Source organism: Haliaeetus albicilla, chromosome 3 (assembly GCF_947461875.1).
Source record: "Haliaeetus albicilla chromosome 3, bHalAlb1.1, whole genome shotgun sequence".
Lineage (NCBI taxonomy): Eukaryota > Metazoa > Chordata > Aves > Accipitriformes > Accipitridae > Haliaeetus > Haliaeetus albicilla.
Window position 1 is genome coordinate 74,264,514 of NC_091485.1, and position 13,730 is coordinate 74,278,243.

The 13,730-nt window shown below is 40.2% G+C and overlaps 1 protein-coding gene across 6 annotated transcripts in view; it reads right to left on the bottom strand.

Annotated features, from left to right (window-relative positions):
- TSNARE1 (t-SNARE domain containing 1) overlaps positions 1–13,730 on the bottom strand; it is a 482,633-nt gene that overhangs the window by 23,489 nt on the left and 445,414 nt on the right. For 4 of the 6 annotated variants that reach the window (XM_069780149.1, XM_069780152.1, XM_069780150.1 and 1 more), the window contains one exon: positions 1,868–3,250. The exons of 1 other annotated variant lie outside the window; for it this stretch is intronic. In XM_069780149.1, coding sequence (XP_069636250.1) covers positions 3,065–3,250 — 186 coding nt within the window. In that variant the 3' untranslated portion in view covers positions 1,868–3,064. Of the gene's footprint in view, positions 1–1,867; positions 3,251–13,730 lie in introns of those variants that run through there. One more of the 6 variants, XM_069780148.1, reaches the window with a different exon arrangement.

Here is a 13,730-nt window from a genome sequence, read left to right on the forward strand (position 1 = left end):
AAGCTACAAATTCTTTTATTCTCACAGCCAAAGGAGTTTGCAAAGAGGTGAATTTCTTAAACCCAGAAACAACAGCCTCTGTTTCAACAGAGGCCAAAAGGTCTCCTCCATGCTCCCGTTCCCATAATCAATGCATGATTCAAGGTACAATGAGTTGTTAATAAAAACTTTGCTTGAGTTAGGGAATGACATACTCAGGATTTCATCCCAGAGGAATTTTGCTGTGTTTTGGGTTTCAGGTGGCTAATGTAAAAAATAGTTTAAGAGTCCTTATAGGCATTTTGAAGACAGTGAATTAAGCCACGAGAAGTTCAAATGGCTCATGAAGATCTGCACAACAAGCAGTTGATAGAATTAGATTTTTATCACAGAAGTGGATAATACTAAGTTCAAAATTCTGTTACAACAGCTGTTGAAGACAGTGACTCATGTATTTTAGTACCATTTGTTTTGCATGCATCTATTCTATAGACAGGACAGTGTTCCCACCTTTTATGCTGAAGTTGCCTACATTTATTTCAAGTTTGAGTTTCTGCTCCCCAAGGATTTATCTCCATTGTCACACAGTTTATCATAGATGTTCGATCACTGATTATCTCTGAACAGCAGGAGGAATGAATTGTCTTTGTCAAAATCTTGGCATTTTTTGCCTTCTTTTTCTCTATTTTGCTGACTTTTTATTTTTTCTCTTCTTCCTCTCCCAAGTTTCTAATGTGCTAGCATATCTGTTGCTCTAAATAACCTTAGCTTTAATAGCCTCATTGATGATGCTGTAAGGGGGCACATAACCATTTAAATGAGCTTACCCAGAATTACTAGCTGCCAGAAATGCTTGAAACATCATGTGTATCTTTACCTCCCTTTCAATGAATGTAATTCTTTGCTTGTCGATTACCATAGATCACCTTCTTGAGATGCAAACTCAGTAAACTGATGAAACTTTACTTTTTTTCCCCCAATATTAAAATATTCTCTTCATGCTTTGCTGAGAAATTCTAATGTAACCTTTTTTCAAATAAGGAACTGATACTGGCAATGGCATCAAGGATATGGCTTTTGTCATTCATCAGAAAAATACATTTGGCCAACTTGCAAGGCTATATTTGCCTATGCTCAGTGTAAGCATAAGGACGTACACTATTAAATTCTTTAGGAATTTAAAATTCTTTAGAAATGTCACCTGCATGAAGCATGATCCATCCAGTTGCTCCTGTCTTCATCCCACAAGCTTACAGGGAATGTAGGCAAAGAGAATGTCTTTTCCATGCTCCCCTTGCCTTCCACTCACAGGGCAAGCAACCTTCCAAAACTTTGGGTTTCTCCAAAGCTTCTGAGCATGTACATCTGCTACTAAAATCTGTTCTGAACATACAGACTATCATCTTGCTCACCTCTCTGAAAAAAACGGGCTATAAGCATGCATAATTTGGCATTCAAATGCCAGCAATCACTTTTGATAATAACATCTCTGCACTTCAGGTCCTCATTCATAAAATCTGAGCAAAATGTCTTCCCACATAAAAGGGACATTTGGGAGATAAATTCAGAGATGCTATTGTTAAGTGAGACGTGAGCTCACAATGAAGTGATTAACTTTACATTCAGAACAGGATTCAACTGGTGTGCAGTAAATAAGACCTGTGACCACATGTTGGTGAAGATGAGAAGGACAAATGATTGTTCACTGACTACTCACCATCCTGTGCATAATGTCATGTGGATTAGATCACTGAAGTTTATATCATACCAAAATATATACACAAGAGAACTGAAATAAGTTACATAAGCAATATTAATTTTGATGTTTTCTAATCATTAAATAGTTTAATTTTTTGAACCTTATAGTTCTTTTAAAGTTCTATATCTTTGCATATATAGATTACTCACTTCACATAAAACAGACCCCTGCATTGTTACTGAATCACATGATTATTTTTTTTAACAGATAGAATTTAAGTTACATGTATGTGGAAAAGTGGTAACTTTCACATGTCAAGTATTGTTTCATTTTAAAGGACCACCAGACCACACTGGAAGTCAAACTGTGAACGCAAAATGCTTCATTCAGACATGACAGCTCTCTTTTGCTAATTTTTCAGGTGCTTTACACCATGCCACAAATTTTTGGCAACAGCCTATTTAAACCCAAAGGCCAAAGAGCTCCTCTCTGGTTAGATTCCAATTTGGGAAAGGATTAGACCTAACTACACAGCTGGCTGTTCTTCCTATACGAGGCTCATCTGCCTGCTGCTGAAGGCTCATTGCTTCTCCCAGTGGGTTAGATATAACATGATAGGATGTGCCTTTAGGGGGTTCTTACTTTTCACGTTGGTGGAATCAGTTGCCGTTGGAGGTTAGCAATTATAATATGTTAGTTTTGTCAAGGCTGCTTTAAAAATAAACCAATCCGTCTATTTCCGTGGAGAAGCTGAGATACCCTTCACATTAGTGGCAACTTTCTTTTGACTTCTGCAGAAGGTTCTCTGTGGTTTTAATATCACCATTCATATTTCCTTTAATCTAATTGCTTAATGTAGGACTCATTGCCCTGATACTTCCCTGTCACTGCTTTGGTGCTGCTGAGCAGGGACAACAGGAATGTTGTAAGGAAGAGCTGCTCACAGCATCACTGATTGAGATCCAGAGGGGATTTTTGCATCTATGCTCATACTGGCAAGGCTGGTCTTAACAGACACCTTTTTTTTGTTGTATGCTGCAGAGTACCTATGGGCAGGACAAGTCCTTAGGTGCAGACAGAGAAGCTGTGGCAGAGCTGGAGTCATACAGGAGATGGTTATGGAGCCTGACAAGTTTTGCAATTTCCATAGTGCAGGAGAAAAAGGAAAGAATAGAAAAAAAGTGGTGCACCACCCACACAGAAAACAGGAGGACCTACGTCATATAAATTAGGGCAGAAGGTTGGCTGGGAGTATGGCAGGGCTCTCGCGTTTTCTTGGGCTGAGTCTTTCTGGTCTAAGCTTTCCAATCAGTCACAATAACTCTCCTCAGGTGGGAATTTGGACTCACGCTGAAATGACAGAGTTGATTCTCAGCTCAGTCGCACTCACAGCACTGACTCAAGCCACTTGCAAGGTTCAGGACTGTTACAAACAGGCAGCATGGGTGAGGCCACCTTCTTTTGGGGAGAGAAAATGCATTTAGCTGCAGGGACACAAGCCATACTGTGCCACATATCTTGAAGGTCCAAGGGTATTTTCTGGCCAGGTGTATTTCCTTCTATGATAAGAGCCTAAGAAGAAATCGCAGAAAATAGTTTATAAGGTATAAGGGATCTATAATGCATATTTTCTATGCCATTTGGCTGTCTCAGAATACATTTTCTCTTCACTGTACAAGGCAATAACAGAGCCCACAGAAGTACCACAGCTGCTGGTGGTACCACCATTGTCACACAGGGCCAGCACTGGGACGATGCCTCCGCAACTCAGGCTCTAACTGCAAAGCTTAGATTAGGGCCAACCCCATGTTAGGTGTACCAGTTGTGTGTCTTGGCTAGCATGAGGGGGGGAAAAAACAAACCAAAAAAAACCAAACAGTGTTTTGTGACCTTCTGAAAAAGTATCTTTGTGATGCCAGAGATGGAGAACTGCTCAATGCCACTTAATGAAGTCACTTCCCAGGGTACGCTCGACCGGTATCTGAGATATTTCACCATTGCAACAAATATAACAAAGGTTGTGGATTTGTTGTTGTTGTTGTTTTAATATGCATACAGACCTTTTTGAACAAAATAACAGGACAGACTGACATGCCCATATGCCTCCCTCACCTTCTAGGATATCGACCTACCAGGGAGGGCTGCTAAGTAGCAAGCCCATGGGGACAGGACCACACATGCCCTGTTCTCAGCCTCTCTCTCTCATCCATTACAGCAAAAAGAACAACCCATGCCAGGATGAGCTGTGTGAGTAATTACAAGTCAAAGTTAATCCATTATAGCAGAGTTTAGGAGCACAGAAGCTGAGATCCTGCCACAGACAGGAGGGCCCACCGGATAACAATAGCCTTCAAATGTGTCTTCATATAAAGTGAAGGCTCTTTTATCTGCCTCCTGCCAGGTAGGCAAGTGAGCAGAAATTTAGCGGCGCTTCTTCTAAAGATGCTCAACAGAAGCCTCGCCGCAGAGATTTAGATGAAAGCAATACCGCCTTCTCAACGCTGGCAATTCCAGTTTGGTGGCAGTGACTTTGCAGCCTCTCCAAAGCACGTCAACGGTCTCATCACCATTCCTGGGAAACCTTGATGGTTGAAGCTACCAATGACTCTGGCTGTGCTGATAATATCATCCGGAGAGAGGCCAAGTGCTAAATCCTTTCTGTGTCTCAAAGGTTTTAGTACCTGACTTTGAGACACAGCATGGAGCCTTGTATGACCTTAGGTGAGACACTTAATCACCTCATGAGTTTCTTGACCTTTGATAACACTTTCTTCCTCACAGAGGAAATATATATATATATAGGCATTTTTATCTGTCTTATATAAATTAGCGGTTCAAATTCAGGATGTGAAATGGGGAGGATGTGAATGAGGATGTGAAGTAAGTCCTCTTGAAAGGCACACCGTTCATACATTGAACCGGGATCTGAGCGATATTTTTCTCTCAACCTTGGAAAATGTACTTAGTCCCCGTTCTTCACTTTTTCCTCCTCTCCACGCAGCATTTCTCCTAACCTATTACTTCTCCCTGCTCTATGCCAGTAGCAAGGAGACTAGGTGACCTTAGGTGATCCCACGGTCACAGGGACAGTTTCGGGGTACCCCTTTTTGCAGACTGTGGATAGCAACAGTCATGGGGGTGCACAACTGTGGGGCAGCACAGCTGATCCCTTGGGACATGGGGCTGCAGAGAAAGGCATCCTCCCAAATGCTGGGTGTAGGAACTTACCACAGCTCCCCATCAAAATCAATTCTGCACCTACAGATCAAAGCATGGGGCTTTTTGTGGGCACAAACTTAAAGCTGGGTTTGCCAAAAATAAAGACAAAAATAACGTTTGATTCTTCTTGTTCTATCTGCCGTTCTGATTAAGCCTGGGAAAAGTCCTAGATGTCTCTTAGAAAGCAATGCTTACATTTATTTAGCATGGGAATTTACAGTCTTAACTAACCTTGTAGTTAGTCCTCTCATTACAGCTCTTTCTGATGTCCCAGCCTAGATCCCCTCATGCTTTGTCTTCTTCTGAGACACTGAAGAATAGGGAAGAGCTGAATGATTTATTCATAGAATCATAGAATTTGGGTTGGAAGGGACCTTAAAGATCATCTAGTTCCAACCCCTCTGCCATGGGCAGGGACACCTTCCACTAGACCAGTTGCTCAAAGCCCCATCCAGCCTGGCCTTGAACACTTCCAGGGATGGGGCACCCACAACGTCTCTGGGCAACCTGGTCCAGGGTCTCACCACCCTCACAGTGAAGAACTTCTTCCTAATATCTAATCTGAGTCTACCCTCTTCCAGTTTAAAGCCATTACCCTTTGCCCTATCACTACATGTCCTTGTACAAAGTCACTCTCTGGCTTTCCTGTAGGCCCCCTTTAGGTGCTAGAAGGCTACTAGAAGGTCTCCCCAGAGCCTTCTCTCCTCCAGGCTGAACAACCCCAAATCTCTCTGCCTGTCCTTATAGGAGAGGTTCTCCAGCCCTCTGATCATCTTAGTGGCCCCCCTCTGGACTTGCTCCAACAGGTCCATGTCCTTCTCATGCTGGGGGCCCCAGAGCTGGACACATCCTCCACGTAGGGTCTCATGAGAGCAGAGTAGAGGGGGAGAATCCCCTCCCTCGACCTGCTGGCCACGCTTCTTCTGATGCAGTCCAGGATACGGTTGGCTTTCTGGGCTGCGAGCGCACATTGCCAGGTCATGTTGAGCTTCTCGTCAATCAAAACCCCCAAGTCCTTCTCCTCAGGGCTCCTCTCAATACCTACAATCTTTTGATTCTGGTAAATGAATGCACTTTTAAATAAGCAGATATACGATGAGAGTTAAGAAGTCAAAATTTCATCTTGGTGTCTGCAGACAGAAGTGAGAAGAAAAACAGACTGCAGGATGTTTCTAAGTTGTTTGGCTGGTGGACTTCACTATATATCATCTACATAGCCATGGCTTTGATTTTTCTAGACAGCAATGCTTTTTCTCTGCAGTTCTTCCCTCAAGCTCTCACATTAATCTACCTGCATTTTCAGTCATTAAACTTGAGATTATATTATATTAAATTTTACAGGTTACGTCATAGTTTTATTTTTTCTCGTCCTTTCCCTTGTATTACCTGGCTGGACAAGCATAAAATGTTTCAAGAGAAAATGCCTATGTCATAGTATTTGAAGGATGTATATAAACAAGAAGGCATACCTAGAGGTTATCATTGGGCTTGAAAGGTATTTTTCTTCTGAATTTGTGGATGAAAAAACCCCCAAGATCTGTTAACAACAGCAAAACGAGGCATCGGGGTTTTGCCAAAAATAAAAAACTTAAAAGAAGCAGGAGGATAAATACCTATGCTTTGATGTTTTCAAAAGCAAATAGAGGGAATTGGAAAGTTAACCAACTTTATTTCCTTTTAAAATTTCAAAGTTAAGAAATGAAAGAAATAAAAATTAAACTGAAGAATTTAGCTTGACTTCAATTCTTCCATTTATTTTTTAGTCTTCTAATAGCTTTTTTTAAAATATTTTTGGCTTGATCTTTTTTTTTTTGTTTTGTTTAGATCTATTTGACACTAAAAATGCCTTGGATTTGTATAAATGTTGGAATAACAATTGATAAAAATAAAAGACTATTAAACAATGGGATCAGTAGGATCCCATACCAGGAGAAAACTTTTCTAGTGAGCTGGGGTGAACCAAACCCACTGTAATTTCAGCCATTTAAAACCAGACCATATACAAACATGATTACCTGTTTTATATACTGAAGTTCAAAAACATGATAGAATTCTAGTGATAGTAGTGGGCATTTTCTTGGGATCAGTCCTCCAAGTTGACCTGTGAATGATCCCCAGTTTTAAATTGCTGGACCACAACATTTTTTAGCTATAATCTCTATTTCTTTTTTCTGCACTCACTGGAATTGCTGCAGATAGATGTATTTTTTCCTGTGCATGAGTGTAATTCTGTAGTTTGATGTGTCAGCTCCAATGTTATCGGGAATCCTTTAAATAAGTATTTGCTACAGAACTCCTCTTGACACCTCCCAAGCTACTCCAGATGTCCTACAAACTATCTTCACTACATAATTAAAAAAGCTGACACCTTTTCTCTACACCATCCTGCTTTAGACACTAGTGTACTATTTTCGTAACTCTGCCTTCCCTTCCCCAGTGAAATCACCGTCAGTTTTGTCATTTATTTCCATGGTCATAGGACCTGGCCTGGAGGCCTGACCATGCAGATCTCATTCTGGGTGACATCTGATCCATGGTTTAACACTGCAAAAAGCTATGGCGCCCTAAAATTAAGGCATTTCTCGGAAGTCCTCATTAACGTCTTTTCCAATGTGTCCCTCCTCTAAACCTTAGGTCCTTGAACACAACATCTGTCACAGCTGGCTCCATTAAATACACAGCAGCAACAGTTCCAGGTCAAGAGGTGGGGCTGGAAAGCAACGTGATTCCTAAATGCTTTAAAGCTTCACTATGCCCTGGACATTTCATGGCAGGTTATACACTGCAAGTTGTCCTCTCTGACATAAATCCAAACTGTTAGGCATTTTGGTTTTAATTTCCAGACACCAGTGGTTTTTTTTGGTTGTTTTCTTTCTTTCCTTCTTTACACATGAGATAATCTAGGATAGGTAATAGCAATGAAACCATCTTTTAACTGCTTCAAGGGTAGCTCTCAGCTTTGACATGAATGACATCGGCCAGAGGTGAGATGCTCATCTTGTCCCCATAGATGCTCCAAACTCTAATTGTTTCCAAGAGGCTAGCATAATGCTGATCAGCTCACGGCAACCATGATGGTGGCATGAGGTATTTGGAGGAAGATTTTCAAAGGTACAAAAGCACAGCCTCCTTCTTACTGAAAGCCAATGGGATATAGCATTTTATATCTGCTGTGGACTTTCGAAGGGCTCTTCTTTCTCCATTAAAACAATGTCTTTCTGCTGGCTCACTCTGTGCAGATCTCTTACCCAAATAAGCCCTAAAACTCAGCAGAAATCCACATGGGTAGACAAGTTCATGTTTATGGATCTGCCAAAAAAACTGGGACTCCAGGTGTTATCTTGTGACCACCAGTATAAGTCAAACGGCATCTAGGCAAATGCAAGAATTGCAGACTGAGAAGAAAAAAGACTGTGTGATCCCTCCTGAACTCCAAAGCCTTTTGGGCTGCAATACCCTTTCAGATTTCCATTCCCTCTGCTCTTACCTGAGGTATTTCTGAATTTAAGCTAGCTTTGCAGGTAGCACAGTAGTAATAACTAATGATGGAGAGCTACAAAGTTATGTGAAGAGAGCACTTGCAAAAACCATAATCCTGGAGAAATAAGAGTACCCCTATACCACTTAGCAAACTCAAGGAATTTATGATTTTTTTTATTTTCTTTTTTCTTCCAATGCATAAAGAAGATGCACAGTGTGCTATCCTGTATTGGGCATTCATTGGTTTGCACTCTTCCCCCAATTCCTAAAGAGTGTGCTTAAAGTGAGAAAGATATTGCATGAGTGGAGCACTGGCATTTTTCCCAGCAAGGATCTGAGTACTGGCAGTTTTCCTGAACTAAGAGGGACATTTCTATTTTGCCCCTTTCTGCTTCACTTGAAGAAGGACAAAAAATGTGCAGCAATAAAAGGAATCAAGAAACCAACTAATCCTGCCCTTATTTCTACTTTAGAGTCCTGCTATTTCACTCAAACACATGCTATAGCATTCAAGCCACTCTCTCATTTTCATGGCTGTCTCTGCACAACACACGTGTATGTTGTAGACCAGGTGGTGAGTATGGACAGCAGCTGGGCCCAGGCCTGAATCTGAGTAAGCAGCTTCATTATCAAAAGGTTTTTCACAGGAATCATTCCATATCTGTGATCAGCATCATTGCCTTTCTTTATGTTTTGTTTCACGTTGCTATAACTTTCAGAGGCAGAGCAATTAGACTGGCATGCAGCTTTCTGCATGAATGCATATTGTGAATTTACAGGCTAGCTTAATGATGTTTTCTGGTTTGTTCTCAAGTCATTTTCTAATAATTCCTATCATTATATTTGCCCTTTTGGCTGCCACTGAGCACTGAGCTGGCATTTTCAGGAGGTGACTGTACAATCCCTTTCCTAAACAGGAATAGCTAATCCTAATTCTGACAATGAGTACACATGGTTTCGATAGATTTTTTTCCTATGCACCTGGATTTATTTTTGTCAACAGAGAATTTTATTCTTTTGTGCAGTCACTGAGATCCTCTGAAGTTTCTTTAGTTCTAAATAATCTGAATAATTCTCTGTCAGCAATAATTTTACCAGATCATTACCTTCCCCGCCCCGCAAGAGTATTATGCACAACACAGCTAAGGCTCCTGCTCATAACTTCCTTCATTGTGAAATTTAATCACCTTGTTTCTGATCTCTTTTGTTTCTGATCTTTTTCTCATTATTAGTTATCAACCTTCTCTCTTACACTGTGACAACTTCTTTAACATGGGTGTGAAAGCATTTCTTTGGCGCAGGGCAGTATGGGAATCAAAATACCCTGCGCTGACCACTTGTTCTTGCCTGCCTATTTTGGGCTCTGATTCTCTGGATCTGACCCTCTGTTCAGTTTCTTAAAAGCCCCTTTTTGCTATGCTTCACTTATCCAGCACTGCTGAGGATCCCTTTGAGACATTATCCTGCTGGATTGTCATTTAAAGTTTGTAACACTGAAATTATGCCAGTGAGGCTGAGAAAGACTCACAAAAGGAGAACAGACAGAGACAGAATAAGAGCAATGCAGAGGATATGACAAAACCCCAGATAACGAATAGCATATGGAATTGCAAACTTGTGTTGAAATAAAACCAGATAAATAGGCAAGGATGCATTTTCAGTAAAGCCCCAAGGATATGATCTCCAGTTCTGGAGGCCATTCTGCTTACACTTGCATCCAGTCAGAGCTATCTGAAAAATACGTTGTTTTGCTCATCCAAATCTTGCCTTAAAACATCTGATGGTTTTTATAACATCAAGCTGAGTTTATTTGTTTGCTGGGAAGGAGCCTCTTCTAAAGTCTAACAAACCGAGTTATGGGGACTGACTGGGTCAGTGAGATATTCCCATTGTCTCAGTGCTATAAATGATAAAATAACAAGAATTTCATTAGGGCAACATGGTAATCAATATAGGACTCATCCTTTAAAAGGGAAGTCACTGAGAGTTAAAAGATGTGCACTCCTCCATTCCTAACATACGCTTTCATTTCCAAAACATTTTAATTTGAATTTTCATGAGTACAGGGCTGCTATTTACTGCTGAAGGTATAGTACTATAAATAAAGGGTACAAAAAAGGTATATCATTATCTCCCTGGTTATTCAAAATTTGGGTGTCTGTTTTGTGTGCCTAGCTAAAAAGACACGAATGTGTCTTGATGTTTCCGAGTGTATGAAATTTTGTCTGACTAAAAATAAAGGTAATCATCATTTTCAGAGAAAACCATCAACTGCAGAGGAATTGGTCTCAGGGTTTCTGAAGAGGCTTTTTATTCTTGCCCCAGCATGAACAGTTATTTCTGTAAGGTACGTATAAGGATAACTACAAACTTGAACAGGAATTCTGAACTCTGTCTGACAACAAACACATGATAATTACCTGCACCTTCAGCTCCTTGCTTTTTTAATATTTTTACCAGATCCACGGGACTGTTGTGGAAATGGAAAAGTACATGATCAATCTTCCAAATTTGTCATGTTTACAGTTGTGTTCAGTTACTATTTGAAAACATGAAAATTGTCTGATTTTTACTTTGGGATCAACAATACTCAGACAAAGCTGGTATGAAAGTAATTTATACGAAATTATTTGGAAGTCTGAAGTTGAGTAATTATAATGCCTCAAAATGAATATTTTTGGTATAGGTCTAAATCAAGACCTAGAAACAAGACACTTCATGTGTCATTAGGATCACGGAATCATAGAATAGCCCAGGTTGGAAGGAACCTCAGAATATCATCTGGTCCAGCCTTTTCTGGGAAAGAGAGCCTAGATGAGATCACCTAGCACCCTTTCCAATTGCAGCTTGAAAACTCCCAGCTATGGAGACTCTACCACGTCCCTAGGAAGGTTGTTCAAGTGATTGATTGTTCTCACTGTAAAAAATTTCTTATATCAAGATGAAACTTCGCCTAGTACAAATTGTACCCATTGCCTCTTGTCTTCTCCATGTGGCTGCCTGTGAAAAGAAAGCCTCTGTCCTCTTTGTAGCTGCCCTTTAAGTACTGGAATACTGGGAAGAGAAGACTTAACTCCCTCAGCCTTTCCTTGTTATTTTCCTTATTATTATTTTTTCCACTTTTATTAGGGTACTAATAAAAGTAAGCCTATATTTGATATTATGCTGCTCCTGTTGGCACCTCTGTAAATCTCCCATCACCATTGTAGAGTTATAAATGAAGTCTCTTGCTCTTTTTTAGCCAGAGTTCCATCCTGATCCTGAAAAGCTGCTGTTAATTCACTCCCACAATTTCACCCACTACATGTATTTCTTCCTCACCTTACAGAGCTAGCATACAATGAAACTCTCCTTTCAAACATTTCCAGCCCCCCATACTAAGTGAGATGTGAAATTAAGAACACTTTGGGGAGGGTTTGTTCAGCTTGTATGCTCTGCAAACCCATCTTTTTGCATGGGATGTTAAATTTATGCTAATTAAAGCTGAAAAATTGCTTCTGCTGCAATTGAGTGTTTGCAGGATCCTTTGCCTACTGATTCCTTTTTTTTTTTTGAGTCAGAAAAGTGTAAGTTTTGTTAAAGGGAGAGGTGGAAGTCTTGCTGAAAGGGCCTCATCAACGGTAGCATGGGTGTTTCTCTAATTCCTTAGTGAACCAACCTAGCTGAATGCCATTACATCACCATGCTCTTACCCCACCAAACTGGAATCAATATTACTCAGGACAACATTTCATTAGAATTTTATGCTCCTAATTATAATATATACTGCAGCTATTGGACTGCCTATTCTTCGATTCAAGTGCCCTTGCCAAGGTAACCTGTAAACTGCATTATATAGGATTTATTACATCATTTCCTTTGTGAATATAAGGTGATTATCACCTTCATTACTAGTCATAGATGTATGCGCTATTGTATTTTAAGTGTATTACTGCCTTCCATGTGGCACATGGTAATTTACAATTACAGTCGCTTCCCCTTAATCGTTATACTACAGTCTATTAGCAAACTGCATTTCCTAAGGCCTAGAAATATTTTGGTTTTTTTTTTAAATCATCCTTGAAACCCAAGGGTTTTGATTTCTTAATGGTTGATTGCTGTTTCACTTTTACACCAACCCCTAAATGTTTTTTTGTAGCCTGCTCTCACCCTTGAAAACAGTATGCTGAAGGTACTAACCCAGCAATTCCCACCTTCTTATGCTGGAAAACACAAAAATACTGGGCCCTAGAACCTAGTATGGCACTGAAAAATAAGAAAATTAAATCAAATTGCCCCTTATCTTACTCTTTCAAATTGAATTATTTGATTCTGTGCAGACAGCATCTCAACTGCAAAGCATTTGCAAAGCAGCTTCTCAACCAGATCTAGATGGGAGAGAAACTGGTACTTCATGCCCTCGAGTTTTTTTTCTCAGTGTTTTAAAACCCAGTGCTATCAATTAATCATTATTGTCATCCAAGTGACACACTGTACAGAATGTCATTATGCTTGCTTTTAAAATGCAAGCCCCTTCCCTGTGGCATAGTGAACACATTTAGAGGAATAGAGGAGAATATTTTACTATCTGTGTGATAATGTATTTGTTCTCCTTTAACTTAATCTTCAGTCTTCTTCCCATATAAGAAGTTGTCTCAGTTATTTTTTTACACTTTTTTTATGCACATGCACTGCTTAGTCTTCAATTTATCAGGCCAGATTTGAATCGTCTGTAGATTTTCTGTTACTCAGGGGCTTGGATCATATCACAGAAGTTAAAAGAAGATTTAAAAAAGCTCTGAATGAAAAAAAAAAAAGATAAGTAGAATATAATTATCTGGCCTCAAATCTGATGCCTGGGAAAATGCACTGGGGTCTCTTAATGCTAACAGTTTGACAACTCAATCTGGAACACCCGTATTTCCTGAGAACGTTCAGTTAATGCTACTTCAGAAGGAAGAAGCCCGTATTTTGAATCAAAACCCGTACTCTTCCATCCGTTCTCCTCAAGGCTTTATGGCCAACAACAGCAAGGAACAAAAAAATAAGATCTAACCTGAGGCAGCATTGAGTAACTCCACGGTGTAAACCCAGATGCCTGCTTGAACCTAAGAAACCACCCTCTGAAGCCTTCTGCATGACAGTGAATAGATCTTCACTTGTGAGAATGGTTTGGGAAGTGATGGCAGAGCTGAACAAGCTGTAAATTTCGTATTCAGACCTACGTTTCTCCATCTGAAAGGTTCTGAATGAGCGAAGTTGAACAAATGAGCCCTGAACAGATATTCTGTTTCACTTATCTCCCCACTGCAGTCTCCACTTAGCTCAAGAGCAGATTTTCTAATCTCTGTTTCACCAGCATTAACATTGAGGA